The sequence below is a fragment of the Seriola lalandi genome, unplaced genomic scaffold, assembly GCF_002814215.2.
Source record: "Seriola lalandi dorsalis isolate HSWRI2012SDOR001 ecotype SW California unplaced genomic scaffold, Sedor1 jcf7180002054763, whole genome shotgun sequence".
In the NCBI taxonomy this organism is placed as follows: domain Eukaryota; kingdom Metazoa; phylum Chordata; class Actinopteri; order Carangiformes; family Carangidae; genus Seriola; species Seriola lalandi.
This window is the reverse complement of record NW_019525316.1, coordinates 660,010-680,781: the sequence shown is the minus strand read 5'-3', so window position 1 is coordinate 680,781 and position 20,772 is coordinate 660,010. Positions and strand designations below refer to the sequence as shown.

At 41.3% G+C, this 20,772-nt stretch overlaps 2 protein-coding genes across 4 annotated transcripts in view; one reads left to right on the top strand and one right to left on the bottom strand.

The window, feature by feature from the left end:
- Positions 1 to 11,308, top strand: part of LOC111668834 (frizzled-3-like) — a 28,301-nt gene extending 16,993 nt beyond the window's left edge. Inside the window, exons 2-10 of one of the 2 annotated variants that reach the window (XM_023424981.1) lie at positions 752 to 948; positions 1,621 to 1,923; positions 2,170 to 2,332; positions 2,847 to 3,146; positions 3,439 to 3,690; positions 6,698 to 6,846; positions 7,396 to 7,510; positions 8,066 to 8,229; positions 8,325 to 11,308. In XM_023424981.1, the coding sequence (XP_023280749.1) occupies positions 752 to 948; positions 1,621 to 1,923; positions 2,170 to 2,332; positions 2,847 to 3,146; positions 3,439 to 3,690; positions 6,698 to 6,846; positions 7,396 to 7,510; positions 8,066 to 8,229; positions 8,325 to 8,547 (1,866 nt within the window). In that variant the 3' untranslated portion in view covers positions 8,548 to 11,308. The remainder of the gene's footprint in view (positions 1 to 751; positions 949 to 1,620; positions 1,924 to 2,169; positions 2,333 to 2,846; positions 3,147 to 3,438; positions 3,691 to 6,697; positions 6,847 to 7,395; positions 7,511 to 8,065; positions 8,230 to 8,324) is intronic. The other variant, XM_087178961.1, reaches the window with a different exon arrangement.
- Positions 11,309 to 11,391: 83 nt separating this feature from the next.
- On the bottom strand, positions 11,392 to 19,794 carry kif28 (kinesin family member 28). 2 transcript variants are annotated; one of them, XM_087178962.1, is made up of 26 exons: positions 19,547 to 19,794; positions 19,386 to 19,436; positions 19,103 to 19,255; positions 18,947 to 18,982; positions 18,662 to 18,781; positions 18,389 to 18,496; positions 17,957 to 18,111; positions 17,765 to 17,876; positions 17,601 to 17,668; positions 17,341 to 17,483; positions 17,141 to 17,262; positions 16,820 to 16,916; positions 16,591 to 16,654; positions 16,190 to 16,313; positions 15,956 to 16,091; positions 15,755 to 15,873; positions 15,458 to 15,565; positions 15,219 to 15,311; positions 14,503 to 14,643; positions 14,318 to 14,388; positions 14,095 to 14,229; positions 13,487 to 13,653; positions 13,178 to 13,272; positions 12,775 to 12,907; positions 12,437 to 12,570; positions 11,392 to 11,835 (listed from the first exon to the last, which is right to left on the bottom strand). In XM_087178962.1, exons 1-26 carry the CDS (start codon positions 19,700 to 19,702, stop codon positions 11,677 to 11,679), a joined length of 3,000 nt encoding a protein of 999 aa, XP_087035088.1. In that variant the 5' UTR covers positions 19,703 to 19,794; the 3' UTR covers positions 11,392 to 11,676. The 2 variants fall into 2 exon arrangements, with proteins under 2 accessions (XP_087035088.1, XP_087035089.1); XM_087178963.1 differs by having other exon boundaries at positions 16,591 to 16,651; positions 16,826 to 16,916; positions 19,547 to 19,738.
- Positions 19,795 to 20,772: the final 978 nt, after the last annotated feature.

Below are 20,772 nucleotides of genomic sequence, written 5' to 3'. Positions count from 1 at the left end.
AAAAATTATCAAGCTCGTGCTGAATCCCCACTCAGAGTATTTGTTCAGGCATATGTCAGCAGGAGTTATTAAAAGAAAAGCTAAGGCTACTTTTTATCAATCCCATCAGTCACAGTTTTCCAATCCATATACAGATTTGAGCCAGCAACCTTAAGTTCCCAAGCCTGACTCTCTGACCTTTAGACTACCACTCCAGGGAGCAGAATATGTAAACCTTAGTATGTAGATATCCCTGTGGTTTGTATATTCAATGTATTGACACATGTGGCTCAACCTTCACAGGTCTGTCTGTCTCTCCCCTACTTCAAAGGGATGTTTGGTAATATGATTGCAGCTATACATATTTCATAAGCTTCTAAATATTGATGGAATACTAAGTAGTATAAATTGCAGCAGAGGAGTTAGAACACACTTGTCCTCACACTCTCCCTGCATCCACATTGATGGCTATTTCAGGTTAAATATGAGCCTTTTCGTACATGCCAATGATAGCAGTTTACTTTTTCCTGAGAGTGTGTGTGTGTGTGTGTGTGTGTATGTGTGTGTGTGTGTTCTTGTGTGTTCTTGTGTTTACATCACTCTTCCCCACATGCATGACAGATTTAATAACAACCGTGTCAAGCTGGCTCACACTGATGTTGAATTATAACATTGGAAAGATGAAATGTGTAGGTGTTGCAAGACCATTGAATAAGGCCAAGGCTTAAAATCTCTGTCTCTTTATTTCTGTACATCTCGGTCTCTCCTGTAGCCTTTTCACCCCATGGTAAACCTAGTGTGCAGTGCTGACCTGAGGATGTTCCTGTGTGCCCTGTACGCCCCTGTGTGCACTGTGTATGGCCGGGTGTCCATGCCGTGTCGATCCCTCTGCCAGCGGGCCAAAGACGAGTGCCACAAACTCATGGAGATATTTGGAGTAGTCTGGCCAGATGACATGGATTGTAGCAGGTGTGTATTACATTTTAAATCAGCTCAGTACTAAAAAGGTATAAACAGTATCATCACGCACAGGTTTTTTAAGTGTCTGAGATGATACAGGCAGTAATATTCTGGTTGTTTTGAAGATATACTGTGTACTTGTCCAGCACTGAGCCTACATTATTTGTTTTGTATATACCTCAAATCTGCACTGCTCTTGTGCTTGCTCCTTCTCTTTGAACTCATGACAACTTCAACCCCAGATGAAAGTTAACTTCACCTCTAGTTTCCTCCTCTGTATCTCAATACAGCATCTCCCTTTCATCTTTTTTTCTTTCCATATCTTATCTGTCTATTTCCTTATGTTTCTCTACTCAGTTGCCAGTTTTTGAGGTACACCTAGCTAAACCCAATGCAGCCAATCCACCAGAACTGCAAAAAATCTTACCCTCATGAACGATATAATGTTCATTTTTTGATTAAACTTTTTAGAGAGGTGTTGATTTAAGGTTTAGATCATTTTAGAGGCTGAACTTAGTGCTGCTGTTGAAATGTATTGTGTTAAATGTACTAAGTTTGTTTCTAAAATTTATGTCAGAAAAAGTTGTATATACTGTATTATAAAAGTAATATCAGTGACGGTGTCAGTAAAATTGGTAATAGATTCATTTGCCTGATCTAATGTAATTCTACTTTTTCCAGGTTTCCAGATTGTGATGAGCATTACCCTCGTCCACAGGACCTGCTAACAGGCTCTGACCCCACTGACCAGTCATCCATGACTGTCCAGAGAGACTATGGTTTCTGGTGTCCCAGAGAGCTCAAGGTTGACCCAGACCTGGGTTACACTTTCATGGGCAGGAAGGACTGTTCTGCCCCATGCCCCTCAATGTTCTTCAACCAACAGGAGCTGACGTTCACTCGATACTTTATAGGAGTCGTCTCCATTGTCTGTCTGTCCGCAACACTCTTCACCTTCCTGACGTTTCTCATTGATGTTACCAGGTTCAGATGGCTGATTGTTGTCGTAATTCTTATATCAACTTACTGAGTGTGATTTATAAGAATACTTCTGTTAGCCCTCAAGAATTATTATTGATTGTGTAAACATTTCTGAAGAGTTTGTTCAACAATTTCCAAAGTAAAAAGAATTGCACAAATTGAAGCGAAATTATGAGAATCAGTAGTAAAATGGAAAGAAGACGCAACAGAGATCAATGTTTTTTCTACTTGATTTTTTCCCCCCATTAGGTTTCGATACCCTGAGCGTCCAATAATCTTCTACGCTGTGTGTTATGTCATGGTGTCGCTGGTGTTTTTCCTTGGTTTCCTGTTGGAAGACAGGGTAGCGTGCAATGCAGTCAGCCCTTCTCAGTTCAGAGCTTCAACCATAACACAAGGCTCACACAACAAGGTAGGAGCTTCAGTTGACACTAACATTTCATGGGAATGTTTTTGTTTCGTAAGAAGCTTGTCAGGTGTAAAAAAAAAAAAAAGAAAGAAATACATTATAAACTATTTGCCCAAATGTCTGAATTGTTTGATGATCTGATTTGAAATGTTTGATTTTTGGATTTAATTAAAACATCTTAGTTTTGATGTAGTCTCTTGTGATTGGACATAACTAATTTAATACAGATGTTTAAGTAGGAACTTTAAACATCCTTAACAAGTCAAAATGTGGGCTTCCTTAAGTATACAAGTATACAATATACATTTCTATTAGACAAGTAAACAAATGCATGTACAGTATACTCTCTCCTTCAGCTGTCACACATGTACTGCCTGCTGTGTCATACATACAGTTGTATGAATAAAAGAGTTAAAACGATCATCAATGCTATAGATTGTGGTGAGGATAACATTATTACTGAGCCAGCAGATTTGATGATTGATCAAAAGTTATTGCTCCCACTCTTCTCTCTCAGGTATGCACCCTGTTCTTCATGGTCCTGTATTTCTTCACCATGGCCGGCAGCGTGTGGTGGGTCATACTGACAATCACTTGGTTCCTGGCTGCTGTGCCTAAATGGGGCAGTGAGGCCATAGAGAAGAAAGCCCTCCTCTTCCATGCTGTTGCCTGGGGGCTCCCAGGGGCCCTGACTGTCACCCTGTTGGCCCTGAACAAAATTGAGGGAGATGGGATCAGTGGAGTGTGTTTCATAGGGCTCTATGACATAGACGCCCTGAGGTGGTTTGTTCTGGCACCACTCTGCCTCAATGTGGCGGTGAGTACAGTCAGAAGATAAATGAGTGGGTGGGATGGATGAAAGAAGTGACGAGTGGGATGGCAGGATGGATGGATGGGTGCACAGATTAATGGGAGGGTGGATGGAATGATACAAGTGTGGATTGTTGGCTGAAGTTATGGAGAGATTAATAGATTAGTATATGGATGGGTGGATGGTTGACAGTGTTTTGGCCTGTCTTCTTGTCAGTTATCAGCTCTTTAAAAAATAACCATTCATTTCAATTTTGTCTATCTGTCTCATCTTCTCATTTGGCTCTCTCTCTCTTTAGGTGGGTGTCTCTCTTCTGTTAGTGGGCATTGTGGCTCTGAATCGGGTGCGCATGGAAATCCCTCTGGAGAAAGAAAATCAGACCAAACTAGTCAAGTTTATGATCCGAATGGGAGTGTTCTCGGTGCTCTATCTTGTCCCCTTGTTGACTGTGATTGGGTGCTACCTGTACGAACACACCTACCGTAACATTTGGGAGACAACGTGGATGGAGGAGAACTGCAGGCGCTATCACATCCCCTGCCCATACAAGGTAGAGAGGGGAAAAAATATATTCCTGTGAGACAGTGTTATGTTGCTGTCCTTGCAAGATAAAGTATGCGTCACTGGTTAATAGGGAAGTATGTCATTTGTGAAGACGTTTTGTGGAGGAAAGCTTGCCAAAGCAAGACATAAGATTCTCTGCATGTAAACACAGTGCAAATATAAATAACTTTCAAAGTTGTGATCGGTTGTATTTAGAATATCTTGTAAATGTGACTACTCGGGATATGCTGTCATTTCTGCTGGACACTGAAAAAACATACACAGACACACTCTTGACAGGATTTCCAGCTGTATTCCTATCACGGTTCTCTGTATGTCTCTCACTCACACACACAGTGTGTGTTTTCACACTGATAAAGTTAGCTGGTGTGAAGTACTCAGTCTCCCATTGTGGAGGACAGAGTTTTTCTTCTCCCCTCATAAACCACCGGGATATGTTTACTTCTGTGTAAGAGTAGTATGCATACCAGTACATGATGAGCAGAGGTGGACAAAATACTCAGCTGCATTACTTGAGTCAAAGTACAGATACTCCTGGTCGTATATTATTCCAATACAAATGAAAGTTGTTCAGTCAAAATTTTACTTGAGTTAAAGTACAGGAGTACTTGCTTTTGAAAATACTTAAGTATTCAGCCATTTTTAGGCCACTGCCGAGTTCAAACTGAGCTGTTAAAACATGCAGCAGCACAACATGACTACATCCAGTGAAGTACAGATACTCGAAAAATATACTTAAGTACAGTACTCAAGTAAATGTACTTTGTTACTGTCCACCCCTGCCAATGAGTAAACAGGATGCGTCTCCAGTGAAGGGACCTGGTACAGATACACACATACTCAAGAATGGACAACAGATCAGACAGGTTGTAATGAATGCTTACAACAGACAGGTGGGGTAATAATTTTACTGTTTGGCCTTCATTTCCTCTTTCAAGTAAGTTTTACTAATTCCATTTACAACTTTTATTACTCTCTCCCAGATCTCAGCAATCAAGTTATCAATACCATATTATTAGGGTTATTATTACCAGTACAAATAATGGGCAAAACTACAAAAACAAGACCCAAGTTGTAATAGGCTGAAATAATGAGCACATACTGAGTGAGTGAGTGAGTGAGTGAGTGAGTGAGTGAGTGAGTGAGTGAGTGAGTGAGTGAGTGAGTGAGTGAGTGGGTCGGTCGTTGGGTGAGTATTTGTGGAGGGGTGGGAGCAGAGCGCAGTATACATCATTAACTCAGCTAATACAGCTCTCTAGACCAACTCCACACAAAACTGCCATCTCTGTTTTACTCTTTCTTTGTCTCTTTGTCTTTCACTCTCTCAGCTGGTTCTCACACACTTACTTCTTTTATTCAGTCTACCCCTTTCTACCCCTCTACTCACTCACTCGCTCGCTCACTCTCAGTGTCCCTCTCAGGGCTTGCTCAGTCATGCTCTGCTGCCTGTACTCTATAATGTCTTTGTAGCGGAAGAGTGGTGGGAGTGAGATGTTTTATACCGCCTGGTGATACATTAATAACCAAATAAATGAGCACAGCGTAGACACAAACAGTCCTTGTAACAAGAACACACACAAGGCAATGAAAGCTTTTCATCAGTTTAACATATAAATCATAAGATAAGAAGACTTGTGCATTTAATCATGTTTCCATTTTTCATAAATATTAAAGCAGAGAGCTGTTACAGGGCTTTGACAAAAGAAGTGTCATCTAATTTGTGATTGACAGACTCAGATTATATGAGAGAGGGTGGAGGCAAGTGCTTATGTTACTTGTGTTCATGTCTTCATGTGTATATGTGTGTGTGTGTGAGCTCTTGAAGAGAGACCCCCTTTACATCATATTGTAATTATGGAATTTCAATATTTCTATTTGTTATTTGAACCCCCTGGGTTGCGTGCAAATGTTGGTGTTTGCGTAAGAGGGTACAATTGCTTGTTTTTGGATAACTAATAGTTGTGTAGGCATTGTTCAATTTCAAATGACTTTATTTTTATGGGTGTGCATGGGTGGTAATTCACTGCAGGCTCAGGGTTTCTTGTTTTATTAAGACCTAAATCTGAGACATTTAATCTAAGCTTGAGCGAGACAGATTAAAGCTAATTAATACATACCAACTCTCCCGGCCCCTGGTTCTTTCAAAATCAACAAAATCTACGCCTAAGCTTTGTAAAAGTCCTCCTCCCCTAGGAGTCACCTTAGAAGATAGTGTGAACACTAAAATAGTTTGTGAATAGCATTTTTACAAGCATTTATCTTAATTTTCATGGGACAGTTGGAAAAGATTCAAAATGTCTCTTGTAGTTGTGCATGTATACACAAAATGGGACATTTAATTGGCTCTGTGTTTTCCTTGACATCTTCTTGCTTGACGTCTTTCAGAAAGATTAAATCTGGGCGGGATACTTCACATTTAAATATACTCTACAGACTGAAGTTGTTCTCCGTTCTCTGTTGTTCTCTCCTTATTTTTTGAAACTCAATTCTTAGTTGATGCTTCAAAACATCAACTGTGAGTTAGTCAAAACTTAGGGATTTAGATTCTATAAAATGAGGGTGTGTCTTTAAACCAGCTACAGCTAATATGTACCAAGATCCCACATAACCTACACAACTGTTGTAAAATCCTGCCCTCTGCTGTGAGATATTGTGTCATGCATCAAAATTCAAGTCCATCTGAGGAGAAAGCTGTTGCTGTACGTCCTGACCTCAGTTTTTTTCTAGAATTACATTCCCTCTTCCAACATTCATAACAACTGACACAACTGGACTATAAACACTTGACAGTGCTGGATATTTTTGGTCCCCTTATTGATCAAGTAGTTTATTTACCTTATATTTACCTGTATTTTAAACTTAAATACAGGTCTATTTTCCAAAATAATAAAAACTGTTGCCTTCCTCTGACCCTTCTATATTTCAGTCTGTAACACCTTTTGTCTTTATTGGATGACTGTGGAGTTAATATTCAATGTGTCTATTCTCTTTAGGTGGAGAAAACCAGTCGGCCAATCATGGTTTTGTTCCTAATTAAATATCTGATGATGCTGGTGGTGGGGATTCCCTCTGTTTTCTGGGTGGGCAGTAAGAAGACCTGTTTTGAATGGGCCAGCTTCCTGCATGGACGCAGACGCAAAGAGTAAGATGATAGACCGGAAGCTTTTTGTTTGTTTTTTGTCCTCTTCTTGGTCTCTCTTATATGATTTTCATTCAGACTGAATGCTTATTAGGCCGAAAATGTTTTTGAATAATAGAATTGATTTTATGTTACTGCTTTAGACAATAGCACATCACTGCTCATAGTAAACTGATATCTGCAGAGAAACACACATATCTCTTTGTAGTGTCTGTTTCTATGGTGACATGAGTGTTCTCTGCACCTGTGTCCTCTCACCTTCAATAACAGCACATTAACCTTCTCCTCCGGTTCCACTGTTTCTCCTCTCCCCCTCTGCTCCGTGTCTCCCTCACCTCCCCATCTTTCCTCTGTTTGCGCTCCTTACATTACTCCTCCTCTTCTCCTCCAACCCACCACTCTGCACCTTTTCCCCTCTCCCCCTTTCCTGTCCCACTGCTTTCTTCCACTTATGTGCTCCCCACTTCCCTCTGCCCTCCCTTTAAACTCTTTATCTAATATTCCTGTCTCTCCTCTTAAAACTCTTACTCCTGTCCTCTGTTCTCTCTGCAGCAGTGGAGTGAACGAGTCTCGCCAGGTGCTGCAGGAGCAGCCAGACTTTGCCCAGTCTCTACTGCGTGAACCCAACACGCCCATTATTAGGAAGTCCAGAGGAACATCCACTCAGGTAGGACTGCAAACACAGGAATAATACGGCATTATCAAAATAATCATTGTAATATTGTAGTAGTAATAATAATAATGTAATATAAAGTGTAGAAGCAACAAAATAAGCAATAGTTGTTGTTCTTGTATCTTCACTTCTCCAAATTTGAGACCAGAAGCTATATTTTTGCTTTATCTCATCAATTTCTGTCCATTAGCTCCACACAACAATTACTGGCACAGTCCGAGAAAGAAAGTAAAAGTTATTAATGAATTATATCTGAAACGAATAAAATTCAAACCCAACCAGGCTCAAAACCTAAATGCAACAAAACAGGTAACATAACACTAGCTGGAAGTAGTATTTTCTGTCAACTCACAAACACCAAGCACATTAAATCATCATTCATCAGACTACCTGAACACCTTCTAACAGAAAAGAGCTTTAGATTATGATTGAAGCACTTACTGTGCACTGTAGAATATCTCTATATCTCACTGCACGATCGTAGCTTTTAAATTATTTAAGAAAAACATTATTACATCTTTCTGACCTCTCCTATCTATCTAACTGTAGGGCACCTCCACCCACGCCTCCTCCACCCACTTGGCTGTCCTAGACGACCTTGATGAACCAGCCAGAACTCATCATGGCCATCCCACCTCCACCAGGAGTAAAGCAAGCAGCGTCCACAGCAAGGCCAGCTACCACGGCAGCCTGCGCCGCAATCGAGACGACAGGTAGAACATGAGATCCATGACACTCTGTTTGTCTGTCTCTCAGGTGGTGTAAATCATATGAGGTATGGTCTTTCTGCTCTTTCCTCCTTGCTCAGGAGCGATACTATGGTTTACCGAGGTACCGAGGAGCGCAGTTTCCATGGCAGCATGCCACGTCTTGACCACCCGCTCTCCACTCACAGCAGCCTCCATCAGATAGATGGCCACTCGAGGCACAGCAGCCAGCAAGACATATCTGAGGCCCCACCTACTCTCATCACCCACGGAACCACAGAAAGTGACAGCCGAGTTCCTGAGAATGACGGCACAAGCGCCTGAGAGAAGTCTCAATTTTTACAGGAAACTATTGTCAGTAAGCTGTAAATGCCTTTTAAAGGAGGGTTTGCTGCCTGCAGATGCACACTTGCCTGTTTAGTGTGGTAATGTATGAAGATGGAGAATGTACCAGTGAGTGCTTCAGTGGTGACAGTTGGTGTTACTCACTGGTCAGTTGTTAGCTGTGTGGTTACTGACTAACACAGTTCAGTCAGTGAACATAATCAATATTTTGTAGATTCAGTTAGGTTTCACTGTAAGCCGGACAGGTATGTTACCATATTTGAATTTACAAAGTTTTGGTAAACTAGACTAAAACTGACAATTCAGAAAGGGAGGTTGATGTATCTCATGGACAAGAAAAGTTACAGTTTCCTGCAGGTGTAATGTGGATGATTTATCAGATCCTGGATCTGGAGGTTGGACACCAGTTTTGAAAGCGTCATGACCTGTCTGACGGTGGTATTACTTCCAAATAATGATCCTGCATCATCTTGCAGAAGCTACGTGAATATTATTAAATGTGTGAACAGTGGTAAGTACTGCTTTTATAACAATCTTAAATGGTTTGTCCTCTCCCTTGGTAATGTGTCACATGAAACTTTGACTTATTTCAGTCTGAACTAATTATTCCCAATCCTCGTTTGTCTTAGACTGCAGCTCTTAATGAATGATGTTTATCTTTGTGTGGCTTTAGGGACTGACAAATATGGGCCTAATGTGACAATGTGGACCTCTCTGTACTTTAGTGAAATATTTTCATACTGTGAAAATCATTTGTTGACTGCTGAAAGCTTCACTCTGTGTGTGTGTGTGTGTGTGTGTGTGTGTGTGTGTGTGTGTGTGTGTGTGTGTGTGTGTGTGTGTGAGCGAGAGTGTGGGTGTGAGTAAGAAATAGAGACATGAGTAGTCATGTATGTTTTAAACTTCAGTTCACACCTCCAGTAAATAGAGAAAACATAATGGAGGGAACTGAACCCAGAATGTTAAAGGGTTGTTTCAGAGTCAGAAAGAGGGTGATATAATATGGATGTGGTTGTGTGGAATAATGCAGGGGGTCATTCCAGCTCAGCCAGTAACAATTTTAGTGTTGACCCTTCTGCAAAAAGGCATTAGCTTGGCAAAGAAAGACAAGGCAGCTTTGGAAACAACAAAGAAAATAGTTTACTCAAGCATTGCTTGTTCAGTTAGATGACAACCAACCGGTCTCTGTAATAATATCCTAAGAATAAGCAGAATAAGAGTCACGTCAAAGTCTAAAAGTTGCCTGAAATGGCTTCACAATTGTACAACACACAACACTCTCTGTCTATCCTCAGAATAAGAGTGCTGTTAAAAGTTGGCTGACAACCAGAGTATTATAACTGAAAATTCAGGTATACGTCCATCATTGCATTCAAGTTTATGGCTGCATAGACTGCAGTGTAATTAAAAAGTGGAAACAGATAACACTTTTATTTGGAAATCTGTAACATCCACATGGCTGAAAGGTTGTTTTTTTGGAGTAAGTGCTTTTTTTCTAATGTCATTTTCACCAGTGTACTTGATATGTACCCAAACTGCTACTCTACATGCTCTGCGATCACGTGTGCTTATGTTGTACAGACTCAGAACTCCAACTTTTCCAAAGCCGTACAGACCATTGGCAGTTAAACTAGAGAAAAAAGAAGCATTCACATGCTTTAAATGTTTTGACATTTATTTTACACCACAGAAAATGTTACAGGAAGTGTATATTGTCTATATTCTATCGTATGTGTTTTGTTCCCCAACCCCTCAAGATCCAGTTAACCTACCTCACCTCTACCTTCAGCCTTCTCTGTACCTGCGCACGAACAGACACACAAACACACACACACACACAATCCGGGTGCTTTTTGAAAATACACAACACATAAAATCAGTTCAGTAGAAATGGTGCTTATTTCTGAAGAATCTGAACTACTGTAACATTTAACACAAATCAAACCAACTAACCGACTCGTGGGTTCTGCCTTGATCATGATCACACATACACACACCTCAGTAGGATATCTGTAGCTAGCTGTCTGTCCGTCCCACAGTTGGCTTTGTGTTTCTCCATTCTACCTCCTCAGTTCAAATGTACCTAGCTGACTCTCTGGCCTTTCACTGCTGCCTCCCTGCTCCTGTCTGTTCGGTTGTGTTTGTCTCTCTGCACCTGTTTTAAGTTTCTTATGACCAACTGCCTACTCTCAACTTGTTTGCCTGTGTATCTGTTGTACATAGATTTTCTGTCCTATGTGATGACTAATCTGCCTCACATCTGCCTTCTGCCTCTCCTCCTGTAAATGTGCCCACACTTATCTTTTTTTGGACCTACAGCAACTGTCTGTACTGTTGGAAGTCGTGACTGCTTACAAACATTAACCATTGTGCTTTTACCTCTGAATTGTTGGACATTACAATGAGAGGTGCTGTGGTAAATACTTCATCTTTAAACTCAACACAATGATTGAGGATATCTCCCCTCCTCTCATGTGTAATATCTCATCCTTCTTATCAGCCCCCCACAACCAGAAGAGGAACAAGAGCCTTCTTGATTTCTGATGTAATGCTGTCATTAGTCATACTGTGCTTCAACTTGAACCGCAGCAGCTTGAAAATATGACACATTATCAGTGATGGTTCAAAAACATAATACTGGGAATTCTGAAACTTGAGTTGTTTTTGCCTTTTAATTTATTTGCCGTTTGGGACTGTAATTACTTTTACATGCAGTGTAATAAACGTTTTATAGACTTCAGTGCTTTTGATGTTATTGTGTTGATTTGTAGGCTAATCTAGCTACCACAGCTGGTGATGGTTGAGTGGTTAAGACATCTGAATGCCCTCCACTTTAAAAAATAAAGTGACTAATATTAATTTGTAAACTTATTTTAGGATTTTGGAAATATCAATAACATAAAAGTTGAAGATCAGTGACCATATGGCATAATGTTGTGGTTTTAGAATTAACATGGTGGAGATTTTAGAAATGGCTACTTATAAATGGCAGTATCTTTATTCTGCACACTCTTCACATTAGAAATGTCTGCAGTGTTGTAAAATAGAAAATGACCAGAGACATTCACCTTGTTAATACTTTGTTAAAATCAGTAAACAGTTCCTCAGTCAAGACCAGATTCCTGATCGCTCTCGTTTCCGGCGGACAATGGCGGCTACATCTTGTTTGAGTGCGGAGACGCTGTGTTCCAGCTGCTCTGAGAAGTCTCTCAGCAGACGACTCTGCTCATCTATATAGAGTCTGAGCCCCAGCAGGTCAGACTCCTCCTGGAAAACACACAGTAATACGCACAAGTTTATTAACAGTGCACAATTATGTATTCCAGGGCTTAATACACCTGTCATTCTCCTTAATGCATTTCCAAATTACCAACTAAAATATTCAACATTACAAAAACACTGAAGCCCTGATTTCTAAATTCCATGACCATAAAATGCCAAACCAATGTTGTTGATCATTTTACAGCTGGTTCACTGAAAAACAGCAGAAGACAACATATAGATTGTATATTGTACAGAGTATCACATGTAACCTCTTGTGCACCATTTCTAAAATTTCCTGAAATGTTCCCTGACTTTGCAGTCCATTCTGAAAAAAAAAACATGGCCAAAGGAAATTCTCTGATTGAAGCAACCAAGTAAGTAAATAAATGAAATCCTCACCAGTTACTGTGGTCACTTCACTCTTATCTCACTGAGACGTGTCTTGAATGCCAGTTAATTTGTATATGTGTCTGTTTGCACCTCACTGTCTATTGTTCTTCATAGCTCCACTGTTGATTACCAGTGTTTTGTATGAATAAGGCCTTACTGTACTAACAGTAACTAGTCACTAATACTAATGCTGCAGACAGGCATGGATACATACACTGGGCCTGTGTCTGCGCAGGCGCTGCAGCTGACCCCTGACTGAGGTCATACTGTGGTAGAAAACCTTGAGAGCACGAGCAAACTCTGCATCGCAGCTGGGGCGCACCGACCGTCCACGCGCACTATCCCCACCTGAAACAAGAAGAGAGAAAGGTGTGTGAGCGAGAAGATTTGAGTGAATGAATTCCATTTTATTTTTTTTCTTAAAAATTATGAATGGGGATATTTTGATGTTTAACTATTTTTAAATTGAATCTGTACGTTTGAATTTCTGTTTTCAGTTCATTGGAATTAAAACAAACTGAGCAGCCTTTGGTGTGTAGGTGTGTTACTTGCCGTTCCTGGCTGTGTTGAGTTGTTCTCTCAGACTATGATTTTCTTTCCTCAGGGAAGCATTAACACTCTTTAGGTCCTCCAAGTCCTGTTGAAGAGCTCTCACTGAACAGCTGAGCTCTGCAGAATGTACAGACTGCAACATATACACACACACACACACACACACACACACACACACAGCCACCACACACACTTTTATATAAAAACCGTGGTTGCCAAAGTATATCTTATGATTCAATTGTACTGTCTCACAACTTGTCTTACGGTTAGGTAAAAACATAATATATTGAAATGCACATGTATCTCTTCCATAGTTTCAAATCTTTATACATCCAGATTTAGAAACAGTCCAAAGTGACAGATCACTCCAGAGGCAGGGATACAGACTCAACATCAAACGTACTGCAGTGTTGGTTGTGCCTGCCTCATCGATGATAAACACACCCTCTGTAGTCATCCTCACTCCCTCCAGAGGAGATGCCAAATCTGTGCAACCGTCTGAGACAGAAAGGCAACACCCATTAGCAGCTTTAATGATACTTTTGACTGTGTTACTATTTTGTGTTGTACATTCATAGTAATGACTTGAACAAAGCAATAACATGAAATGAATCAAACCAGGGTGCCAGACGAAGTGTCAAAGGTTGGAGGAGGAAGGCATTGAGATGAGGGTGATATCTGAGTCAATCATTTATTAATTTTTCATTCTCACCTTGAAGGCCCCAGAGCTCCAGCACGACAGCACTGCTCTGCAGGTAGTCCAGCAGACGTTGGGAGGTGTGGAGGGAGGCGAAGTGGACTCTGTGATCCAACAGAGGGTTGAAGTTGTGCCACACTGCTGGAGTGTAGAGAGGCTGGCTGCAGTCAAATAACCTGAAACTAAGAGAGCAGAGGAAGAGGAAATAGGAATGAAGAAGAAGAACAGAGTACAGTATCTCAGTTCTGGCCACATGAATCAAGAGGACGGTAATATTTCCCATCTATCATGACACTTCACTCTCAATCCTTTGCACCACTAATCCATGCCTGTGCCAGACATCAAATATTAAAACTAAGACCATCTCTTGTTTAATTTTCTCAGAATATGCAAAAAATCAAAAAAATCAATAGGGTCTTACTCACAAGGTTCTTCATGTAACCACTAATCTAAGTGATGTCTTCTTTCCACTAAATGCTAAAATTTCACATGTTCTGCTGTTACCCATCTTGACCTACAGTTCCTGGGCTATAATTTATTGTAGGAATTCTCTGCATTCTCCCTGTGCTTCAAACTCTCTTCAGTGCCCTGCACGGCTCTGTATGTCACCCCGAATGCCTCACCCAAATTGAACCCCTCTATTGCGGGCCTCTCTGATCCAGCGCAGGCCACAACACTGTTCCAGGAACAGCTGGAAGTCCAGTCGTCGACCCAGTAACTCAGATGGGTCGATCAGGATGTCATCTTCACCAAGTGGTCTGGAAAGTGAGAAAGATGATTTACTTTCATATCTGTGTGTTTATTTGGAATGCTTACAATGTGCAGCTGTGTGTGTGTGTTTCATACAGTCCGGTGGAGTTGCAGGGAACCAGCTGTGCTTGTAGAATGGCCTCCTCTGTGCCCTCTGACCCCAGCACCTACAGACAGACATTATCAGCTCGTCATCACTCTATACTTATCTACCACCTGACAGTACCGTCAGATATGTGTGGGTTTAGTGTGTTTGTATGCAGTGTTTTCTGTGGTTGTACCTCCAGTTGCTCTTCCAGAGGGATGCGGAAGGCCAAAGACTGAAGCCAGAGATGAGCGGTGCCCAGCAGCAGAGGCTCCACTGGATCCCAGAACGGGTCTTTATCTCTGGGTAATGCCGCTGTAAACACCCCCTCTACTCTCTGACGGCAGGAACCAAAGATAGATCAAGTATAACACTAGAGTCATTGCTTTGAAATGTGTTACTGGCAAATCTAGCTATTGTGTTGTGCAACTTAATTGTCCATTTTTCACATCAGACTCCCATTCCATCCAGCTATAATAACTCCCATGTGGAAAGTGACATCAACATTAAACACGGAAAAGCACTGTGAGATAACACCATGTGATCATGCCTCTCTAACCTTTTTTAATGTTTCTCTGTCTCCTAGTCACATTTTACTGAATTTAAAGCATTAGTGGGTATAAAAGGATAAATATACAGGAGGTTTTTGTAATTTTCTCGACTGCAGATGACTGCAGATGACTGTAGATCTCATATCTATTTGCCATTTTTACTCAGAGGTTCTGTTCACTTTCTGAACCAGGTTTGTTTTGCTTTTAGTCCATGTTGAACATTTTCAGGCTTGCTGATTTCCCATTACACAAAAGAAGGGGCAGCAAAAACAGAAAGGAATTACGCATTTCTGCTGATTTGTAAATATTTTAAACATTACATTTTAAAAAAACATAAGCAACATTCATTCCATTTACCCACACTGTCTGCATTCTGCTCAGCCTGATGCTGCTGGTAGACTTCTTCCATCAGGAATTTACGGTTCACAAACTTGGCCTTGGACCACATCCATACCTGGGGAGGGAGTATTAAAGTAGTTTTGACAAAGAAACAAAAATTCAAGCCCAAATGAAAACCTAAATTGAAACTGAAATGATAAAATAACTTATGTGGACACAAGAGACAGAAATAAAAACACAGGAAGAAAGCAAGAGACTGACCTGTTTTCTTCCCACTGAGGTGACTCTGACAACAATCTCTTTCTCCAGATCGTGACCTTTTGAATCTGACAGCGCCAAATTCTTGATCTCTAACTTAAATTCTACCCCCTACAAACATGGCAGACAGTAAAGAGCAGATGTTCATTCATTATTAACTACATGTTTTACAAACATAGTTGCTTCCAATTCAAACATACTAACCAGAGAGATAATCAGCTTCCTTAAGTTTCATAAAAAAACAGAGAGGAAAAAACATGTCATGAAGAATGTCAATGTAAGTGAAAGTGGGAGTGTCACCTTGTTCAGCTCCTGGCTCATCTGGTTGGCTTCAGCCACCATGGGCATCAGTTTGATGTAGTCGTAGAAAACTGCCAGCAGACTGGGGTCTGTCTGAGTGGACGTAGCGTTGGACTCACCTAAACACAGACACATTACTAATATCTAACAAGTTTTCTCAAAAATGTTCCTCTACTTCCAGCTTTTGATCCTCCCACTCACCCAAGTGGATACCCTCAGCAACAGCCAGTTCAGACTGGAAGTAGTCGTAGTCGTAGCGACTCCAGTCATCCCCTCCCCTCTCAGATGGATAACCAATGAACAGGTAGGTACAGTTGGAACCAAGAATAAGACGGTCCTAGAGGGAGACAAAAAGAGACAGAAACATGTTGTGTGTCTACTTAACAGCACATCACACAGTCATATCATTAAGTTTGTGTTTGTGTTGAGACCCACCAGGTGCTGTAGCTCAGTTGTCTGGAAAACAGCATGGCCATTGACAATGACCTTTGACCCTGGCTGCGGGGTCAGTGTTACCCGCCGCTGTTCATTCCTGAACACAGCATGACGCTCCTGAATCCTAACACATACACACACAATCACACATTACTCAGCTTCCAGACAAATCTACACTCACTTTTCTTGCATGCTAAGGGTCACAGAGCCTGCAGCCTATCCCAGCATGCACTAGGTGGAATGAGGGCAAATGCTTAGAAGAAGCTGCCAATCAATTGCATCATTCACATCCACATGTAGATATCATGTATGGACAGATTAGTGTCTGTAATCTCACTTTATTTGCACTGGGTGTGTAATGTTCTATTGTATGTGATCTATGTGATGTGGTGAAAACTCACCCTAGGCCCTTGATAGAAATGGACCTCAGAGAGGAGTCACACAGGCCAATGTCCCAATCACCTGGAACACAAAACAGCAATAATGACACAACTAACTACACAAACTACAACAAAATGTAATCAAACACACTAAAAACTGTAGTGATCCCTTGACAATACCTCCCTCTAAAAGGTAAACTGAATGAGAGAGTGAGATGATCATCCAGCACAAAGAGAGAGACACAAACACACTCACCCTCCTGGATGAAAAGCTTGACCACCCCAGACAGCTGAGCATCCTCATTGATGTTCAGGATGTAGGGATGCATCTGCATCATCCTCCTCTCCTGACAGTGAGGCAGAGACAGAGAGACCTTGTGAATGGCAGTAGGAAACAAGAAGAGGAGCTGAAAAATATCCACATAGTGCACGTGCAAAGATGTGTTTATACATTAAACCTTCACTAAGTTCTGTTTTCATGTGTTTTCCAAAGCTCATCTGAAACTATGGAGTGTGTGCATCTCTGATTGTGTATCTGTGTGTGTGTGTGTGAGTGTGTGAGTGTGTGTACCTGTGTGATATTAGCATACTGTTGCTCCCAGTCCTTCAGCGCCTCCTGCAGGTGTTGTTCCCATAGAGTCTGAATGGCTCTGATCTGGAGCTCATTGTGGGTCAACAGCTGACGAAGCTCCTCTTAACACACAAACATACATGTTGACTTCTGCAACCCTCGTTTGTTGGGTTCTATTCTATTCTAACAGTGGTTCTTACTGGTCTCGTCGTTTGCTCTGCGTCCCTCCTGGCCCAGCCGGCTCAGCCGCTGTAGCAGTCTGGCGTTCTCTGCCTTCAGCTCTTTAACAAGACGCTCAGTGGGGCTCTCGTTCACCACTGCCCGGTTCTGGATACGCTTTGCCCTGGAGAAGTGGGGGAGATAGGGTGGACAAAATGTGAAGTGTGTGAATGGGGTACAGTTGGAACAAAGGAAAAGAGCGCCTAATAATACCTGACACTGCATGAATGGTTTGTTGTACCTCTCAGCATAGCGCAGGGTTGAGAGAGACTCCTCGTAGCAGATATCAGCAGGGCTCAATGTGGCAATCTTGAAAATTGAATCATTTTCCAAAATTAAAAATAACCAAGATGAACCCTCTATAAAATGCTACGTTAGCCCTAGATTCTATAAAGTGTCTGTTACCATAACAGTGCGACTGTTGCCTCCTAGTGCAGACTGCAGCAACTTGGTGAGAACTGAGTCTCTGTAAGGAATATGGATGACCTTCTTCCCGACCGCCACATCAGCAAGAGCACTGGAGGAGATGAGAGGAGAGGATATATAAAATATGAATAAACTCAATAAAGAAAAACATAAATTAAACAGCGGGTCTACCTGATGACATTGCCCAGGGTGGTGAGGCTCAGGTTGATGGCCGTGCCCTCTTTAAGTCTGTCAGCCTCTGACCCGGATGACCGCTGACGCTCACTGCCAGCCAGGTCAACTAGATTAATGTTGGACTGCTTTGTGATGCTCTCCTTGGAAAAGATCTGGCAGGGAGCCACAGTAATTACAACAACAGATGTTGGAAGAAACCTGAAGATAGTATGCTGTCTGATAATAATGTACAGAGACACCTGCATGCATGTAAATGGCATCAGAAGACTGTTGAGAGATGCAAATGGATGCATATCAAGGATATGACTGGATAAGAAAACCATTTCAAAAAATTAATTACTCAATTACTGATCCGTATTTTAAGCATTGTGTGGAAGATTATCTGAAGGATTTCTGAAGCCACAACAGTAAGTGGAGCATTTACAGTACCTGTTTCAGCTGGAGGATAATCAGCATGTGTGAGCGACTACTGTTGGCATTCATGTGAGTGGCAGCTGTGGTTCGAGTCCTGGTTCCCTGTTCCATCAACTGCTCCACCTACAGAAACATTTAGATGATCATGTTTTTACATGTTTCCAAATGCAATACAGACATCAACCAAATTTAGTACAAAGATCAATCACAGTTTTCTACTGAGCTACCCTTTGCTGTCTGTGTGTGGAAACCTCTTTCTCTGCATATACTGCACATTCCTCTCTGTACCTGTGGTGCGCTGTCACAGGGGACTGTACGGAGACCCTCCACATAGAAACCTCGTTGCTGCTCCTCTCTAACTCTGAGCCCTGCTGGAGTACGAGATCCCCGAGACAACAGGTCAATTACCTGGATGAGGAGGGGGGAGAGAAAATTATAGTACATAGTAAAAATTATAATGAAAATGTTGCTTAACAGTAGCTGGATTTAAAAGACAAAGAAACACACAATGAAGAAACAGACAAGAGGAAGAACGACAATGCTGAAGTAACTGCTCACAGCTGCCAGTTTTACCTGCTCATTATAGATTTCCATCATACTGAAAAAGACCTGTGAAGACATCAAGAGCAAAGACATTAAGAAGACATTTCACCATAACCATTACACAACCAAATATGACACTGTGTGCTAGGAAATTATGATGTGCTGAAGAAGCCACACACACTCTACCTGACACTGTCTGGTATCCTGGTTTTCTCTAATGGCCTCAAACAGTCGGTCACAGAGTTTAGGAACCAGGCCTTTGTTCGGCCCATAGCCCACCATTGAGTAACTCTTTCCAGAGCCGGTCTGCCCGTATGCCAACAGTGTGGCATTGTAACCCTGTAGACATTGTTTCAGGACATTTATTATTAGAACTGACAGTACAACTTCCAAAGTTTCCATGAAAGCCAAGGAACACAGAACGAAAACAGGAACGTGACTCTTGAGTGAAATACATAATGATTCTTACCTGCAGTGCATTCTCCAGTATTCCTTCTCCCAGGTCCTGGAACACACTGTCCTGTGGATAGAAAACATTTTATGAGCTGCAGTGCAAATTTATGTACCCTTGTTGGTTGTAATGACTGTACCGATCCTTTGCCTTTTCTACCAGGTTGCCTTGGACCTGACCTGGTCAGCATATCGTCCCCCTGGCTCTTCAGGCACAAACAGGCCACGGCGGTCCTGTGCAAAGCCGCTGTGGGACCAGTAGGCGTAGTCGAAGCAGAACAAGCGCCGGTTCTGAGAGTCACGTGGGTCCTGGATGGTGATGGAGCTCGACACCATGGAGACGACACAGTGGCTGCCTGCATCCCTCTCTCTCTGAATGTAGGAAGGAAATGGAGGCAGATAGGCAAGAAGAGGAGCAGTGAAGCTTGTGGAAGGACTTTTCACAAAACACATTCAATTTGGATTTCAAGGAATATATGAGGACAGGAGGAAGGGCATGTGAGATGTTATACTCTCCTTTAGGGGCACAAGGAGGGAGAATTGTAAACAACACTGTACCCCTACAACTACTGATGTATCCTGACACTTTATATATCCATCCCAAAGCCTGTCAGTATATGTTCATATTATATATGTAAATATAAAAGATAGACTTGTATGTTTAAATTTAATAAGAAATTATTAAGAAAATCATATGTATACATGTAGAATTTTAATAAACACATATTTATAAAGTTGGATTTTACTATGAGTATTTCATATATGTTATAAACTTATATCTTCATATATCAAGAGGATGTATATAACATATCCTCTTATAGGTGACACATATGGTAACATTACTCTTGATATGGAAACATGTATGTACTGTATATTGACTGTATATATATATATATATATATATACGGCATATTTATGGCATAAAATATAAGGCATAAAAATGTCACAGTATAGTAAGGTGTAAAAAAATTCCACAGTACAATAATGGCATAAAAATAAATCATAGTATAGTAAGGCATTAGAGTCGCCAATTAACCTAATGTGCTTGACTTTGGACAGCAGGAGGAAGCCAGAGTACCTGAAGAGAAGCAACACTGGGGCAGGGAGAACATGCGAACTCCACACAAAAATTCCCCAGGTCCACTGTTCAAACCAGGAACCTTCTCAGTGTGAGGCAACAGTTCTAAACACTGCACCACCGAGCCACCCAATAAATGAATCATCGTATAATAAGGCATAAAAACATCATAGTATAATAATTCATAAAAACGTCATAGTATAATAAATAAATTTAAAAAAAGATTATAGATTACTAAAGCATAAATAGAAAAAGCACAGCAAGAAGGTTCCAGGTTCGAGTCCCGGCTCGGCCGTGGGATCTTTCTGTGTGGAGTTTGCATGTTCTC